At 43.0% G+C, this 17,305-nt stretch overlaps 1 protein-coding gene across 1 annotated transcript in view; it reads right to left on the bottom strand.

The window, feature by feature from the left end:
• TRPC5 (transient receptor potential cation channel subfamily C member 5) overlaps nucleotides 1-17,305 on the bottom strand; it is a 63,961-nt gene that overhangs the window by 33,499 nt on the left and 13,157 nt on the right. Inside the window, exon 2 of the mRNA XM_065643229.1 lies at nucleotides 14,014-14,535. Coding sequence (XP_065499301.1) covers nucleotides 14,014-14,535 — 522 coding nt within the window. The remainder of the gene's footprint in view (nucleotides 1-14,013; nucleotides 14,536-17,305) is intronic.

The raw sequence follows: 17,305 nt of genomic DNA on the forward strand, positions 1-17,305 counted from the left end.
AACAAGCTCCTGTAACAACACAACTACAGCTCTGATCAGACACAGCCGTATCAGAAAGAATCACATTTGTCCGGGAGAAGAGACCTCTCTTACAAAGGAGACTCAAAGTGGTGAGTAACCTGAAGATGACCGTGCTGTCTGGTGCACTTGGCTTGTCTGTATTTCAAGGGGATCTCTGGGAGGGACGTAGTGCCACCGCTCTTCTTCCCCCGCAGGGAAGGTTTATCAGGCTCAGCACTCTTTCACCATTTAAACCACCATTTCACAGTTTAAACCACCTCTTGGAAGGACAAGGCCATGGTAGCAAAGAAACTGGCTTCTGAATACAAGAGTACCCATCTGACCGTTCTGCCAGCCCAAACTGGGACGATTTTTTCCTCCCTGGCAGAAGCCTCACTCAGCGCAGACACCGAATCAGCCATCACATCTGCATTTATGAGGCAGTTAAAGGCTCTTCTCATCTCATCTAAAGATACCCAGGACTTCCCATAGGTCTGAGTCACCAGGGGATCAGATTCCATGTGAAACAGACTATTCCTTAATAAAAGCTTTAGCACACACACCCGTATCTTTTAAGTATTTGTTCACTGCCAAAGCTGCCCAGTATTGGGAGGACGTTTCATGCGCAGTTCTCAGGGTGCTTGACAGAAGCAGAGTTCTGTCACTGCCATGTGCAAAATGACTAAACCGAGGTCAAGCAAAAGGAAAAATTAGTTGCTTAGTCTGACAAAGTCAATCTTTTCTGTCAGAAAATCAGAAATGTATGTGATTTTCAAGTAACCTACACATGCATGCAGCAGAAACTGGAAAACAGTTGATATGGTGATGTTCTCCAGAAAAAGACAAGACCTGTTGCCTGTAATGATGAGAAAATGTTATTGTAAAAATCCAAGTCTGGGGACAATGATGAAAGAAACAATCCTAGAGAAACTGAAAAAACATCAAGCATCAATTGTCATTTGGTTGGTTGGGTTTTCATCTATAGTTTCAGAAGGGTCAGCGTGTTATGTCTAAAAGCTAGAAGAACTGGAAGGTTACACTGCTGTATTTTCTCATTTAAGATCACAAACAGGAGCTGTGACCAGATGTGTTCTGCAATAATTTATATGGTAATAGATACTGCTGTTTCTCAGAAATGAAGAACCACTTTTTTTCTTTTTTTTTGAGGGGGGAAATGTATAAACACATTTTCTCTTTATCACATACGATAGAAAGCTCTAAGGGTAGAATAAAACTGTTTTTCCCTTGAGTCAGTCAGAGTCATTTGAGAAATCAAATGACTATATGTTCCTCTGGTTGCTGTGCAACTTGCAAACATCTTAAAAGTGCCTCTTCTCTGCCTAATAGCTCATTTCTAAAATCTGCTTTCTGTGTTGTATCTGATGTTAGTTCTTCAAATGGAGAGAAATTCACACATCATGAAAGAGCAGCTTTAAAGACCAGCTCGGTAAAAGGGAATGGAAACAGAAAAAGCCATTAAATTTTCCAATCAAGCCCATCACAACCTCACTGAAAATGGCCTAAAAGACATTTAAGCACACTGCAGAAAGGAATTCTCCCTAATGGCACAGACCATCAAATGCTGTCTTTATTAAAGGTAAGGCCAAGCACTTCCCAATGTAGGTTTTTACTAACTCATATTAGTCCAACTTAGTAACCACAGATATAAAATTAGTAAATACTGCAGCTTAGATCTCAAGTAGTGCAACGACTATAGCTGGCTGAAAAACTAAATTTCCAGGGTGCAGAAATACTGGAATTCTGAATGACAGTGAAGAAGTCAGCTAAGCCCTTGGTGTGCTGCCTAAGGAACCCATTGCTTTTCAGTAACTTTGTGTTAATTTAAAAGAATACAGAAACCAGCTTTTTCCTAAGTAGTCCTGTGAATGTTGGCCTCATCTTTCCTTCCAGGTGTTGTTACCTGGACTAAACCATCCAATTAATTGGCCGGACTAAACCACTGAATGCTCAACTCATTAAAGATTGTCTAGGATTCATACTGCTGAATCAATCCACATAGAATATACACACATTAAAAAGCTCAGCTTTAGCCCTTTGAGGTGTGAAGTAGTCTGAAACTGTAAAAATATCGTGGAACTTTTGTTATCCATAATTTGAAATTTCTTCATAAAGTTAAGGAAACAATCTTATTTCTGCTTTGCAAATAGACAGAACTGAGATCTGGAAAAGCAAGGTGACTTCTCCAACACGACTTGTGCCAAGGCCCTTCTTGAGTACAAGTTCTATTTCCCAGCTAGTGGGGTGCCAAATATGTATTTTCACCTTTTGGCAAAGCCTTTCATTTGCCATAGTTAGTAATAGCACATGTGTATATCATAGGCTTTTATAATTTCACATGAACATACCGTATGTGACAGGATGCCCTGGTTTCAGCTGGGACAGAGTTAATTTGCTTTCTAGTAGCTGGTTTAGGGCTGTGTTTTGGATTTAGTATGGCAAGAATATTGATAACATGCTGATGTTTTGCTTGTTGCCAGGTAGTCAAAGACTTTTTGGCTTCTCATGCTCTACCAGGTGCCCAAGAAGCTGGGAGGGAGCAAAGCCCGGACAGCTGACCCAACCTGGCCAAAGGGAAATTCCTTACTGTAGAATGTCACATTCAGTACAGAAACTGGAGCTGGCCGGGGGGCAAACACAGCTGCTTGGGAATGAACCGCCTATTGGCATCACAAGCGGTGAGCAATTGCATTGTGCATCATTTGTATTATTATTATTATTATTATTACTATGATTATTATTTTCTCTTCCTTTGCTGTCCTATCAAACTGCTGTTATCTCAACCCACAAGTAGGTGGGTTTTTTTCCTTTCTGATTCTCTCTCTCATCCCATTTTATGGGGATGAGCGAGCAGCTGCGTAGTCCTAGTTGCCATCTGGGGTTAAACCATGACACAGGATTTGGTATCAGTTGAAGTTTCTGCAAAATGAAAAGGAGAGATCGTGATAATTTAAAAAACTGCCTATTGTCCCAGTTTTGTAGCTGGTCCAGAATCAGAGGCAAATGTACTGTACCAGAAGCTCTCTATTTGTTTAAGAAGGTGAGCACATGACTTGAAACAGTGCATTTCTCCCATACATAACAAGCACGGTATCTAGTGTTTTTGCCAAGGATTGCTGCATTTCAGGAGCCTCCAATTCCTACTACAAATGGCAGCACAAGACATCATCCCACAGACACAATGGAGAATGTTCTGATAGTTGCATTAATGGAAAGAAATGCATCCAAAAGATGGCATTTATACTCAATTTAGCTAATGTATGAACTGAGCATTCAGTGCTATGAAGCCTGTGGTAGTCCTGGCATAACTTTTTCCAGCATTGGCCTTACCTGTAGACAAAGACTGCAGATGCATTTCTGGGAGACGTAATCCAAAGAGCAAGTTCCTCCTCCGTTACCTGTTCAGCAGAAGCTGTCCTTAGCTGAAGATGCAACTCAGAGTGTGTTCTTGTGAGGACAACACCACCGCGTTGGTGGGCAAGATGCTCAGTCTCCTGCCTTCTGAAAATGGGGATAAGTATATTTGCCTTTTCAAAAAGTGAGATCAGCAACTTCAGTCATGGTTGGGAAGCACTTTGAGGGTAGAGACTGCTGCAATACAAAGTCTTTTTGTTCTCTCTTTCTTCTTTGTCTTGCCAGGATCTTTGTGTAGCACTTGGCTTGCAGCTGGATTGTGCTATTAGAGAATTTCATTTTCAATGTTCATCATAGTAATTGTCACCTGATCATCTACCAAGGGGAAAGTTTTTAAGGGAAAAAAGCAGCTGCTGGATGGAGTGTCTTTTTCTTCGTATCTAATCTTTACTGATATTTTTATGTCACCTAAATTCTACTTCTTGGGAATTAAATGCTTTTTGCATGCTGCGCCATTAATATAAATATCAAACACAGAAATTATGTTCCACCCCCCCTCCCCTTATCTATGGGGAAATCCCTTATCTCTCACAGTCATAAGTAATTTAGAATCAGACACAGATGGGCTGAGATGTGAATGCCTCAGGGAGCAACTGAAATAGCTCCCTGATAGACATCACAGGGGCTGAGCACAGTATCTCTCTGCATTTATTCTGATTATCGGTGACGGCTGCCAACAGGCTCTTCTGTTTGGAGTTTGTTGGAGTTCTTTCCTGAACTCTTGCTGTGGATGGTGATAGTAAATGCTCTTCATAGATGAATAAGCACTAATTTGTAACTGCAGAGCCCTGTGTTAATAAGCAGGATGGAGTTCTTCTATCAGTCAGCTACCTCAGCTCCCAGTGGGGTCACCACTGAGAGCCCAACGTGCCATGGGAGCCAGGAAATTACCTTTAGTTCCCCTGACACTCATTTCTGTAGGTTAGATCTCCCCAACAGCTCTGTAACCCACGGCAGCTGAGTACCTGCAACGCTCCTGTGTTTGAGGGCATCGTTCTGTGCTGCTGCCCTCTACAATTAAAGCTATTTTGGCTTTGGACAGGCAGATTTTGACAGGAGCTGAGCTAGATTTTGCAGTCTATGTGACAATCGGGCAACTGCAGCGTCTGACGTAGTAGCATAAGTATATATTTTAGCCAGATCTGTAAAGAGTGTAGATTTCCTGTGAATCCAACTGTGTCGCGACAAGGATCAATGCCCTTGCCGTTCTGCACTCAGCAGAAATCCCTGTCCCACCCTGCAGAGGTGCTGGGAAGGGACACGGCTCTGAAGACACACGTGTCCCCATGGGACCAGCAGCTCTGTGTGCCCCCCATCTCGGGACACTGGCACAGAGGTACCTGCCCCCCACACACCAGTACAGCCGCAGATGGACTAGGGACAGCGCAGCCTTTCCTACTGGAGTTCTCAGAACCAACTGGCTAGAATTTTTTTCCTCTCGTGAAGATGAAACTCCCACACTGTCAGTCCTACCACAGGCTTGGGTTTAGCAATCAATGCCAAATCTTAATGTTTTAACCCACAGAGCTTAACTGTCGAATAGCCCGAATACTTGGCACAATGTCAGCGGGCACATGGGTCACACTGTGCAATAAAGTGATCCTCTTTAACTTCGACTTCAGGAAGATGAAACGGCATGCAAATGAACTTTTAAAATCCAGCTTCTTTCTGCACTCCCAAATCCTGCAGATGCTCCTGCCGAGACCCAAGCAGCACAACACGGCTCCAGCGCAGCACAGAACCGCTCTGCCTCCTCTGCGTACCAGGGAAATACGGTTGTTGAACCCGTTTGATTGCTCTTAAAGGAAATTCCAGTGGGCAAAACTCAAAGAGCTACGTTTCTAAATTAGACCAAGACAGAAGAGAGAAACTATCTGTGGCCTAATTTGATGTCTGCTGCAGAGAGCCGGAAAGCCCTATGAGACCAGATATTCTACATAAAGAAGTACCAGCCTCCTCAAGTTTGCAGTGTTGCAAGCAGTGAGATGAATAAGAAAATCCTCTTTTGTAGCACATTTCTTTTTAAAGTTCAACCTTTTTAATGACTGCAAAGTTATTTACATTCTGCTGCTGAAGTGTGAGCTGCAGAGGGTAAACACCTAATGGTTGTTCATCCTGTTAATTAAGTACTTTCTGCAACAGGCAAAGAAGGAGGAAAGGAGACAAAGAAGTTGAAGGGGAGGCTGTATAACTTGGGGAAAAGGCACTACAACTCAACGTTCCTCTTCCGGCACTTCCAAGAGATAATAGTTTTTTCTCAGGAAAATACAGGATGAATATCCTATCAAAACCACAGCTGCTACTCACCTGCATGTTACTCCTGACAGTGAAGCACTGATGCAAACCCAAACAGCAGCCATTCCTGCCAATAAGATCATTAGCTGAGCTGGAAGAGCCCTTCAAGAAAACCAGGTGCTACTCAGATTGCTCAGTCCCTCTGCTGGGGAATAAAACAAACTCCAGATCCTCCACAGATGAACATATGGCATCAAATTATACAGAATTTTGTCTAATCTGTTCTTAAAAAAATATTTTAAGTGACGATGACACATTAATCTTAACTAGAGGTCTCCTATGCATAACAGGTCTCTTGATGGTAGCAGACATGAACTCAGCTTAAGCAGGAGCAATTGGAAATTCATCAGTGATGTGAATGCTGGCAAAAGGCGAGACTGAACAGCCTCTAAAAGCCTGCTACACTTCCATCAAAATTCATAGTTTTCACAAATTTATGTTGAATTGGTTTACATATTTCAATAAAAGGGGTCCACAGATTCTAAGACAAAGGTAGAAGCTTGCAAATCGTGGGTACCTACCCATGGAAGAGGCAATTAATGAAGTATTTAAGCTTGAAATTAAATCCATCTCTACTCAGAGTGCTTAAACACGTGTTTAGCTATAGGTTTGTATTTATGGCCTGCGTCAGCAGGATTTAAGTGCAGGTATAAATTCTGCATTGAACAAAGGCAATGCTGAGCGGCGCCTGGGGAGGCCAAGCTCTGTTAGCAAACACCCCACCAGAATTCGGCTGGGTCAGACCCTCAGCAACAGTCCAGACAGAAGCAAAACTCTTCAGTATTTGTTTTAGCAGACAGCAGACTACAGTTGATAAATTCCTGTAGAAAGTATTTCAGCAAATATTTCACGATACGGTTCTGTTACAAAGATGAAGGAGGCCCAGACTGGGTTTCCAGAGGCAAAGTGCCGCGGTCCGAGCAAGTGCTGAAAGCAAGAGATGCGCCTCAGAGAGAATCAGTTCATTCTCAACACACCAGCTGGTACCCAGAGCTGAACAGGGGGTATCAGACACGTCCTACAGAAGCATTGCAAAAACTGTTCAGAGACAAATCTTGCAGATTTTCCCGAGACCTCTCGCAGGCAGCACTTCAGGAGTTACAGACCTTGCAAATGAACACGGGAGCTCGCACAGGCTTTAGCTGAAGTGGAGAAGGTATTGACTTTTAAGTAAAACGCTGGGTTTCGTCTCCCTAGTGAATGTCTAACATTTACATTAAATAAGTGATAAGCAAATCAAACACGAGAATTTTAAAAGTCATTCTCAAGTATTTTTAAATACATACCTACCTCACCCTATTAGTGTTGTTAAAAAGTTCTAAAGATCTTTTTCATTTGCTTCCTTTCTGACCTGAGTAATATCTATGCTGAAACTATTTAATTTTGGTTCCTTTTTCCTTTGTACCTTACCTTCTCCTGAATGAGTAAATTTACTCCAATATCCAGGAGAACACAGACCAGCACGCTATAAACACTTCTCTCATTCTTGGGAACCTCCAAAGGCTACCTCTGCTTCTGAGTCATTTTTGCATGCGGAGGGCACATTCTTTGCTGAAGAATGTTTACTCAGCCAGCTCAGGGGTTTGTAGAGGAAGAATAAGAACACAAAAGCTGCAGTCACAGCTTTTAAGTGCCATCCTGCACAAGAACTCCATTTGGGTGGGTTATGATTGACCCATCTATCCATCTCACTTTTCTTGGAGTGAAGAACTATGAGATAACTGTGTTTCCAATCATGAGACACCTAAACGGCTCCTCGGGATGATGACGGATCTGATGTATACAGAAGAGGTGTAAGGGGAGTGTAATCTTGGTTCTTTTATCTATAGATTTTCATAACACTTTTCACTAAGTGACAGAAGTAAAGCTGAAATTCACAGAAATCAGATAAATAACAATGACTACTCTGTATCCAAAAGGGGAATCCATAGCAATATATTTTCCACAGAGTTTATTATTTCAGGGTATCATTCAAAGTGAAGTATGAAATAACACGATATACTCTTCACCGCTGATGTAAAGCTGATTCTGAGAGGCACTCTCGACCTTCAGATGTGATAAGACTGAACATTGGCTTATACAATATACAAGGCACCACTTCTTTCCAGTTTCTGTTGTCCATAGAAAGATAATCAATCATGTCCTGTACTTTAACTTTGGCTTCTCCAGCCTCTTCTCTTGCTGTCAAGAAGATGGATAGGATACAAGAAGTTAAGGGAACTGACAAACTCACTAAATAATTCTTGAATGTTCTTAAAACAGTGGCAATCCCTTTAGCTTTCAACATATTTCCCGTCTTTGTCCAAGAGATCATTTAAATCAGAGGCAGGAGGCACCAAAAATGACTTAAAGAATGATCCAGGTATTTACTGCCTGCTGCACATTACACTAACACATTACACAAGCAGCGTCCTTGTCCTTGACTGACATACTGGTCTTAGGTTGTTTTTTCAAATTTGTGCATGGCAAGATTAGTCAGAGATGATTTTGCTGTCAAAAGATGGTCTTCTGCAGTCCTGCTCTGTGACAGCTGCAATATGCGGCTAACCTTCATCAAGTTAGAACAGTTTGCTGTTATGTGAATAGTATACCAAATAATAGTGTTTCCTCAAATAAACGTTCAAGTCCACTTTGGCAAACTGATGAATCATCAGTTCTCTGACTACTTTGTCTTCCAAGTCTGGAGAGAAGTTACACTTTGACTTCACTTGTCCTAATTTTGGTCACACAAGGCAGCTGCAGGGGTTCCAGTTCCCTGCTGAGTTCCCAAACTGAACAAGCCTCGCCAGCCGTCACCCCAAAGTCCGGCCGCCGGGTCTGCCGGGGACAGCTCAGTTACTGCCACAGCCTTGGGAGATTTTGTAACACGGTTTTCTGCCTGCTGGGATTGAGTCTGAGAAAAAAACGGCTTCATTTATCACAGGCCACTGTTCACACCTCAGATGGTAACTTTGCTGCATACAATAATGACCGAATGCTGATGGAAAATGACAGGTGACATTTGGTGCTTTTGAAATCCCTACATTTATGTTTCGGTTTGTGATGTAGGACAGATCTGGAGGTAGCATAACCACACCATCCTCACCATCTGATACCTAAGGGATATGGTTGCTCCAGGGCCCTAGAAAGGAAAAAACCTCCCAGGAGGAGCAGCTCTGCTCCCCCATCTAGTCCTAATAAAGATCTTTTCATGACATGGTATGATTTCACTCTAGAAACCTGAAAGTAAAAGCCTCTTTATTAATCTCCTGAGTTGTGCAGGCTCACTGAAAAGCTCGGTTTTTATTGTGCCTTTTAAGAGTGCAATACAAATATTCAGCCCTGTATCATTATAGCTCCAGGTAGTGTGGCAAGAAAACAGACAAAACCACAGGAGAGTAACTTGGCACTGCCTGCAAGCAAAGAAGGATCTGCGGCTATCCATCACCATACTGGAATGGCTTTCAAAACAGGTAAACAAGGTGCACTAGATGAGCTTTGATTTTCGCAGACCTCACACTTCATTTTTCATGCATCTCTGATATTTTTAAAAGCTCTTTTGATACACTGACTGAAGCGCCCTTAGAAATTTGCCAGAAATTTCTCTCCCTGGAGAATGATGCTGCTCTTCCAACTGCAGCCATGCACTTGACAAGAGCCAAGACACAGCTGAAAAATGTGTGGCATGGCAGGAATGGTTATTCATTCACTCCAGTACCTATCTCAGGAGGTACTTGTCTGTGTAAATGTCTTGGAAAAGAAAGAATTAAAACTTTTGAAGCTTCATCCTGAAGAGAAAACAGCAAAGAACACTGGTTTTAAATTAGAAAAGCAAACAATTCTACTTCTTTCCTGTCATTGATTTAGAGTACAATGAGTGAGAGAGACAAAGGTTAAGGTTTCTGAGAGGGAATTTCATGCAATCCTTCGATCTAGTTCAGTGAAAGCACTAAGCAGTACAGTCACAGGTAAAGTACATTTCTTCAATGAGTGCCTTGCACCGTGTGTGTTTCTTACAGACACACAAACTATAACTGCAACTACCAGTACCAGATGAATGCAAAGCACTAAAGAAGCCACTACTATGATGTTTCACTTCATTTTGAAGATGTGAATGACGTGTGCTGGAGAGCAGGGAGGCAGAACAGGCAGAGTGCATGTGGCTTAGCAGAATGTTCTATACAAGGAGAAATCTGCCCTTTTACACCTGGTTCACTGCTACGCTATAGTCGCTTTAAATTATGCTGGTGATGTAAAAAAATTTTAAAAGCACGTAAAAATTGTATTTGCATTCAGCCTACGCTCTGATTCTCTAATGCAGCAATGGTACACGGTACACACAACTGTGCCTTCCGTGACTGGCGAGATCCTGAGAGATTACTTTTCCCCATCATTTCTAAGAAATGCAAACAAATTAACAAATGCAGAGCTAATATGGTGCCAGAACAGTGCGGTGAAGATTGACCCTCAACAGCTGAGCTGTACCTTTTCGTACTGTCTTTAGCACCTTTCTCCTTCCAAACTTGGTCACAAATAAAAGATTTTTGAAAAGTAATAATATGAAGACAAATGCCATATACTACAGAGCATTTACAAAAAGCTTTTGTGTCTCTTACACCATGAATTCATGTGATCTTAGGAAAATAATTTCTTTCAAAAGTGGACTTGGAGAAAGCCGATGTGTCTGTGCTGCACCTAACTCATCATGTTTCGCAGTGTACTAGAGCTGTCATCATTTTTTCTAATACTTTGTGACTGCCATGCAAACACCAATCTCAACTATTAAATCCTTCCTATCTTCTAAAGAAATTATTGAGGCTCTTTTGTAATTTGAAATTGAGGAGACTACTATTCTACACTTAAGATGAGATGGAGGGGGAGCTTGTGAACATTGCACAGCATGGTTTTAACGTTTACTACCATAAACCATAAAATACACTACAAGGCTACTTTAGGGCACATTTTAATCTTCCCCGTATAATTGAAATTTTTCCTTCTGTGTATACAGTAATTTACCTTCTAGGATATATGGGCTTATTAAAAGCAACCACGAAAAGCAAGAAATTTCTTCACCATTGTTTTGGCCTTCCTCCAAAGGAAAAAGTTCTTCTTGCTCATGAGTGACAAATTCATCAGTTTATAAAATACTTAACATACGTAATGTTTGGGAGAAATCAAAACTTGTACCTCCCAGGCTCTTTTGTTGAAAAGAATGGGAGGTTTTTCTACCCTTGTCAAGACGAAACCCGTTTGGAGCAAGAACTGCCCCCAGAGTCTAGCTTTTCCCATCCGGATTTTTTGCAGTCCTGTATGTTCACTACTGGAGATCATCAACCTGCACTAGAAATGTGAATGCTGTTACTTTTCTGTACCTGGAACAAACCAGCACCTACTCTTCAGTATGGGAGTGTGATGGGGGGGAAAAAAAAAGGTACAGTGGGTTCAGCTGAAATGCCTTGGAGAGAAGAACACTGAATAACATGTCTAGAGAAGAGTACTCTTGAATTCCAAGATCACTTGTGCTGGTACAAAGAAAAAGTAACTTTAAGCTCTGCTCCCTACCCAAAACGCACAGTACTGCTCCTCCATCCAAAGGCAACGATCTCTTTATCAATTCTCTCTCAATAACTTCTCTAGGAAGAATCAGGAACATTCCTATCTGCCCAATTAGGCTGACATGGAATCATTTCCTATTTTGGGGGAAATTTTGAGGTTTATTTCACTCAAAAAGAAAAAAGCTGCAGGAAGTTTGTCTAGCAATTAGTCTAAAATCAATGTGAGATTACGCATTCTTTATGTGGAATATAAAGAACTAACACCTGCCGTAACAATTTACAGCCCCGGAAAATAACTAAGGTCCACTTTGGATTTTCGTCTTAGGCTACCAGAGGCTTGACTTGTAACTTTGTCAACGTAAAGATATAAAAAGCTTCTCCATCCAATCCCATCCCATTTAATGTCAAGACATAGAAAGCTTCAGCGGAACAAGATGATCTACTTTTGAAAACTCTGCTGTTTCTCTCTGCAGAACTGTCTTTCACAAAACCAAACTCGTTTCTGTTTTCCTTCCTGTCTCCACAAAAATTCTCTCAGTCTGATACTCTTCAATCATGATTAAAAGGCATTGCCCGGTGTTTCCCTGACAAATGTTCCTACTCATTTTTTTTCAGAAGCTGGCAATGACATTTGTCTTGCTTGGTGTTTCGTATGGGACTAATTATCACGATAAGTAAACCACTGCAATATTTTGTTGCACACAAACACTGTCTTGCAGGATGCATCAGGTATTTGTGAATGGCCAGGTAGGATGAGGGGGCTGGGTGGTGCTGGTTTCTCAAACTCATTGGTTTGGTCCCTGCCCACCAGTATTCTACCTGGAAACAGCGCTGACTTTAGCTGGCAACACAGAGCATATTTGCTATCATTTATATGCTGGAACTGTCATGAATATGTCATAAAACATGGAATTTGCCCATATGCTTGGAATTCAATCAAATATGCCTAAAAAAAGAGAGATAAAAACTGTCAAGCAAGCAAGTAAAGACTAAAAATTTCTTACTTTAAAAGAGCTTCAGGACTTTCAGCACTACATTTCAAATATAGTGAACTCCTTCGACCTTGCAGTTTCTTAACGTGAATACAAGATCAGGGTAGCCACAGATTTATGCTTGGATCTCAATCGCGAGCCTGAATTGTGACAAGACACGAAACCAGCAGTGATCTACAGGCAGCAGGGCCAGGGCTGTCCCGAGGCCTGTATGCGGGTGCAGCATCTCTGGTTATCGGGCCAGTAAAGAAAACAAAGTAGAGTTTCTGGCTCTTCTTAGATTCAGGGAACATTTGACCTGAGGTATTGAGGTACCTTCTCCACATTAATTCTTCATTACTTGTTCGTGTTCCTAAAGCACTTGTTGTGTTAGCTAACCATGTCAGCTGCAGTAAAAACCACCACCTGGCCTGAAGGCATGAGCCTTGCTCACCCCTCCCTGGAGCGGCCCAGCACGAGCAGCAAGTAACGACGTGCTGGATCCCAAAAAAACTAAGCCTTCGGCTCCAGCTTGTTGTGTCAAGGGGCTGGTACTCAGGAGGTGGAACAGACAAAAGGGAAGAAAGGAAAATCTGCATCTTTCGCTTCTTGGCTGTTGTACCTCGGATGACATGAGCAGCCACTAAGGGAGGGGGGCATCGTATCAGGTTGTCCTCATCTGGGTCAATGCATAAAACAAAGCATCAAATGTGAAGAAGACAGTGAAAAGAGCAACGTGGCAGGCTTTTCCACCACTCCTGTCACCCTCCGGACACAGAGGAATGTAAAAGGTGTTGCAATCCAGTTCCTCAACCAAGCAAGCTAAATTCCTCCTTCAGATAACCTGGAGCATCACTGGCCAACAGTAATATATCATCTGCTAAATTCAGTCCAGGTTTGGAAAGAGAGAGAAAATCCAGAGCCAACTAATGAAACTGTTGTCAGCATTTTCCTTGGGTTCGTGGCCTTTATTGAATCATCTTATAAATCTGCGGATTTGCAGGGCTTCTGAAAGGCTCTGTGCCCTTTAGCTCAAGTATGTCTTTCCTTTCTGGTGCTACGGGCAGAAGTTTGAATTTCTGGGAATTGCTTCTCAGTTCCTAAAACACGGTTGAATCAAGGAGCAGGAATCAACCCGAGGTGTCAGTATTTGCATGACACAATCCACTTCCTAGCATCACACGAGCATTTTCACCTAACAAAATTGCTGGAAACATGGAGACCTGGGAAGAGAGAGCGCTTGTGATCAATCCTACTCCCTTTCGCTGCTGTCATTTCTCTGCCCATTATGAATTAGTGTTGAATGGGTGCTCGGAAGTGTTTGGTGGCTGGAGGAAGTGAATGGTATATTATATTATTTCCTGCAGTCAAGACCTTCGTGAGCCAGGCAACCCCTTCTAGCCTTTGGTTCCTGTATACAAGCAGCTTTTGGAGCCAACCAACCTGGAAATCCCCGAAGGCTGTTCTTTGCAGAGGGATGGGCTACAACTGAATGGAATTCAAGTATCTGAAACAGAAAGTTTCGGTGCTGTAGAAGCCATAACCCATTGCAGCAAGTCCCAGTCCTGTTGCCCTCAGCTGTCACCAGATTCGTGCTGTTCCCCAAGGTGCACTGGACCTCCTGCTTTGTGACATTTGCACACAGTTGTCCACCCATTCCAAACTCAGTCCTCCTGGCTCTCAGCTACCAACCCTGCCCAAACCCATGGAGACCAGAGACATGAATCATTTCACCCAATGCATGAAGCCGTCACACACCTTCACATTTAGATGGCTCTTACCTCTTTCTGGTGATACTTTATTGCTACCTTTAGCTTTGCCAAATCATGACATTTTTGGGGATCCAGCTCTTCGCTTTGATCATCTCTGTGATTGAGAATGATCTCCAGTTCTCGGGAACTCCGTGCTTGATCCAAAAGGTCCTTAGCAAAACGCTTGCACTGCTGTGAAAGCTCTTCATATTCAGCTTTGAACTCATTTTCCACTTTGCTGAGCTCCTTCAGCTCCCAGCCCAGTCGGAAGGCCGTCAAGATGGGGTCCTCGCTTGATAAGGCAATCAACGAAGGGCTGGCCAAGGCTTTGTAGATGTTCAGCCGTGACCGGGAATGCCTCAGGCTGTCCACCTCTGAACTGGAGACACATTCCACACAGTTGCATCTGATCTGGTGCGGGCGTGGAATTGTTACCCGTCTTTGGACAAGCAGTTTGATGATTTCGTAGTTGTTGGTGTGAGCCGCCAGCATTATTGGGGTGATATCTGGAGTGAATTCTGAAAACTGGGCATCCATCATCAAGGTTGGAACCTGTATAAAGGGATGAACCATAGTCATATTTCATGTGGAACAGCAGAAATCAGATGTTCTTCCTTCATACTTTTGAAGTGACGTCATAAGCAAACAAGAGTTTTTATAACAGCCTCTGTTCTTTCAATTCTATTGTATCCATGCACACATACACTCTGCTATTCTGGCAAAACCACCTTCGCCCAGATCATGCCCGTCCACCTCCTGAGCAGGAACCTGTGACCATTTACTTCCCAGTCTGGTGCCAAAGTCACTCACATCCCCATCTGAATGCTTCACATGTGAACCTGTTCTGTAATGGGTATTGGTTCATATACCAAAAGGCAGACTTTTGTACGGAAAAAGGAAGACAAAAGGCCCAGGTAATTACACAACAGGAAAGGAAAGTCTAAAAAAGAGTAGCCACTGAATAGATTTCCATGACTATCATTATTTGCGTCATATATCTACATTAGCAGGTCAAGTACCTGCTTGTAGCAGGCCCTACACAAACCAAACCAAACCAAACGCTGGTCTGCAGTTGAGCAAAGCTCTTCCTCACCTTTTCCCTACTGCTTTTATTTGAGAATACTTTTCAGTGGAAAGATACATTACATAACTGCCCTTAGAAATTTTTTTTTTAATGGGTTTGAAAAAATTTAAATGTAAAATTAATGAGCCATAGTCCACTACAAATAAGACACTCCAGGGTGTGCATTATTCAGCTACTGTTGCACTTCTCAAAAGATGAACTTAATGCACACCCTGTTGTGTCTTATTACTATATGCAGAGTGCAAAATTAGAGCAAAATGCTCTTACATCCCAAGCACGCAGTGTGTTTCCATTTGCAGCACAGGCAGCTCTCTTTGTTGTGTGTTAATCACTACTCAAGCACACTGTACTCGGTGTGCCCACCGCTCGGGCCCGGCAGCCGCGGCCTGCTGCTCGGGGTGATTGCTGGTTTGGGTGAACAGTACGCCCGCTTCCCCTTGAAATGTTAAAGGCATTTCAGAAAAACCATTGTCAAAGAGTCCTAATGACAGGAAACATTACTCAGTCTAAAAAATCCAAAAGTAAAGCAGTGATAAAGTAGCATGAAGTAACTGGGTAGCAATCCTTCTGTAGGATACACCTAGGGCTGGTTATGAGGCAGCGAACCGCTGGGCCTGAACTCCCTGCGACTTAAAGGCCTCTGTAGCACTAAAGAGCTAAAGGCTCCCAGGCTGCAGCTGACTGATAAACCTCATGGTAACCGGCTCCGACAGCAGGACAGGGCCCGTTCGCAGCAGCCAGCGCTCGCCCGAAGGTCGGCGCCGCGCTGAGACGCAGGGTCCTGCGCTGGAGAGGGGCTCGCTGCGGGGATCTGGGGGGTAGCACAAGGCCGGTCCCTCCAGAGGCAGCCAGGAGGGAACAGCCTATAAATACGGCTCATGGGGAAGAAGAGAGGATGGTGGTGAGGATTTGCTGTGGAGGGCTTGGCATCTCTTAGCAAGGTTAGATAAACCTATTTCAAGATACCCAGTAACAAACAGCTGAAAGCAGCTCTCTTTGTAAGGTCTCTGACTTACTTTCTTTTCCTTTGCTTAGCTCGTCTAGATAGTTTGTTAAATGTCAAGAGAAATGTGCTGGGTTGTTTGTTGGGGTTTTTTTGTTGGGTTTTTTTTTTTTTTTTTACTCTCAGAAGCATTTTTTAAAGCCCTGATGCTTGAATGACTGCATTCATCTCTCTTCCCCTCCTTTTTCAGTCAGTCACGGGCTGCTGTATTTGCAGCCTCCGCCTCAGAGGAAGAACGCTTTCCCCCTCTATCACTCCTATTACTGTCAAGTTTCATCTTGTTTTTCTATAGGGAAGTTATTGTACTCAGGGCTGTGAAAAAGACTTTTCAGCTTTACACAGATGAGGTATTCATGTTGCTCAAAACATGAAATGGGCGCTTGCTGACAAGGCAGTAATGTTACAGGTGGGGATAGCGCTAATCTGGTCTGCTGCTGTCTGCTCCCGAGCTTTTCTAAATCTGGATCTAGGGCTCTCAAAATGGTTGTCCCAAGGTTTGGGATAAAATCAGGGATATCTATCAAGTGATCTCCCATCCCTCATTATGGTTGATATCACAAGCCCTCACCCCCAAAATGGAGCACTATCATATTTGTTAGGTCTCCGGCAGCTGCGGCGTGGAAGGCGCGTTTTCCTGGGCAGCACTTTTAATTTAGGAACAAGAAGCGAAATGGTGGTGCAGAGACATAGGGGCTCCCTGGGGTCTGGGAGCAGGTCAGCGTAAGGCCTCAAATTGGAGGAGTTGAAGCTTATTTCTGATTATAGCTGAGCAGAAAAAGTAAACTACCAAAACCCAGCACAGGAACAGTGCCACTGATGCCTGCTGCGGCCTCTCTCTCCTGTGCCTGGCTGAGCCAAAGACCATGTCTTGGCTAAAAATCATACATCTTGTGGTGAATATTTTTGCTGTTTTCTTGCCCGGTGTTTTGATAACCTGCATCTTAACAAACAAACTCTTGTTTCGAAGCCGGGGCTATGCAAAGCAAGCCTTTGCTCTGCAGGCTGTATTCTTTGTGTTATCACTGGAGAGGCAGCAGAGATGACAACGACGCGTTGTAATTGCTGATGTTCCTCCTGCACAACTCTGACAGGTCGAGTTCATGTTTAGATCAACGTCTTCTATGTCTTGGGTTAACTTACAATGATGGAAGCAGAAGAGGAATAAATTATTCTACCCCAAGGGCTCTGCTAAGCTCTTCCAAGGTTATTTTCATTAAGTGACCTGAATAACAAAT

The sequence above is a fragment of the Caloenas nicobarica genome, chromosome 12, assembly GCF_036013445.1.
Source record: "Caloenas nicobarica isolate bCalNic1 chromosome 12, bCalNic1.hap1, whole genome shotgun sequence".
Classification (NCBI taxonomy): Eukaryota; Metazoa; Chordata; class Aves; order Columbiformes; family Columbidae; genus Caloenas; species Caloenas nicobarica.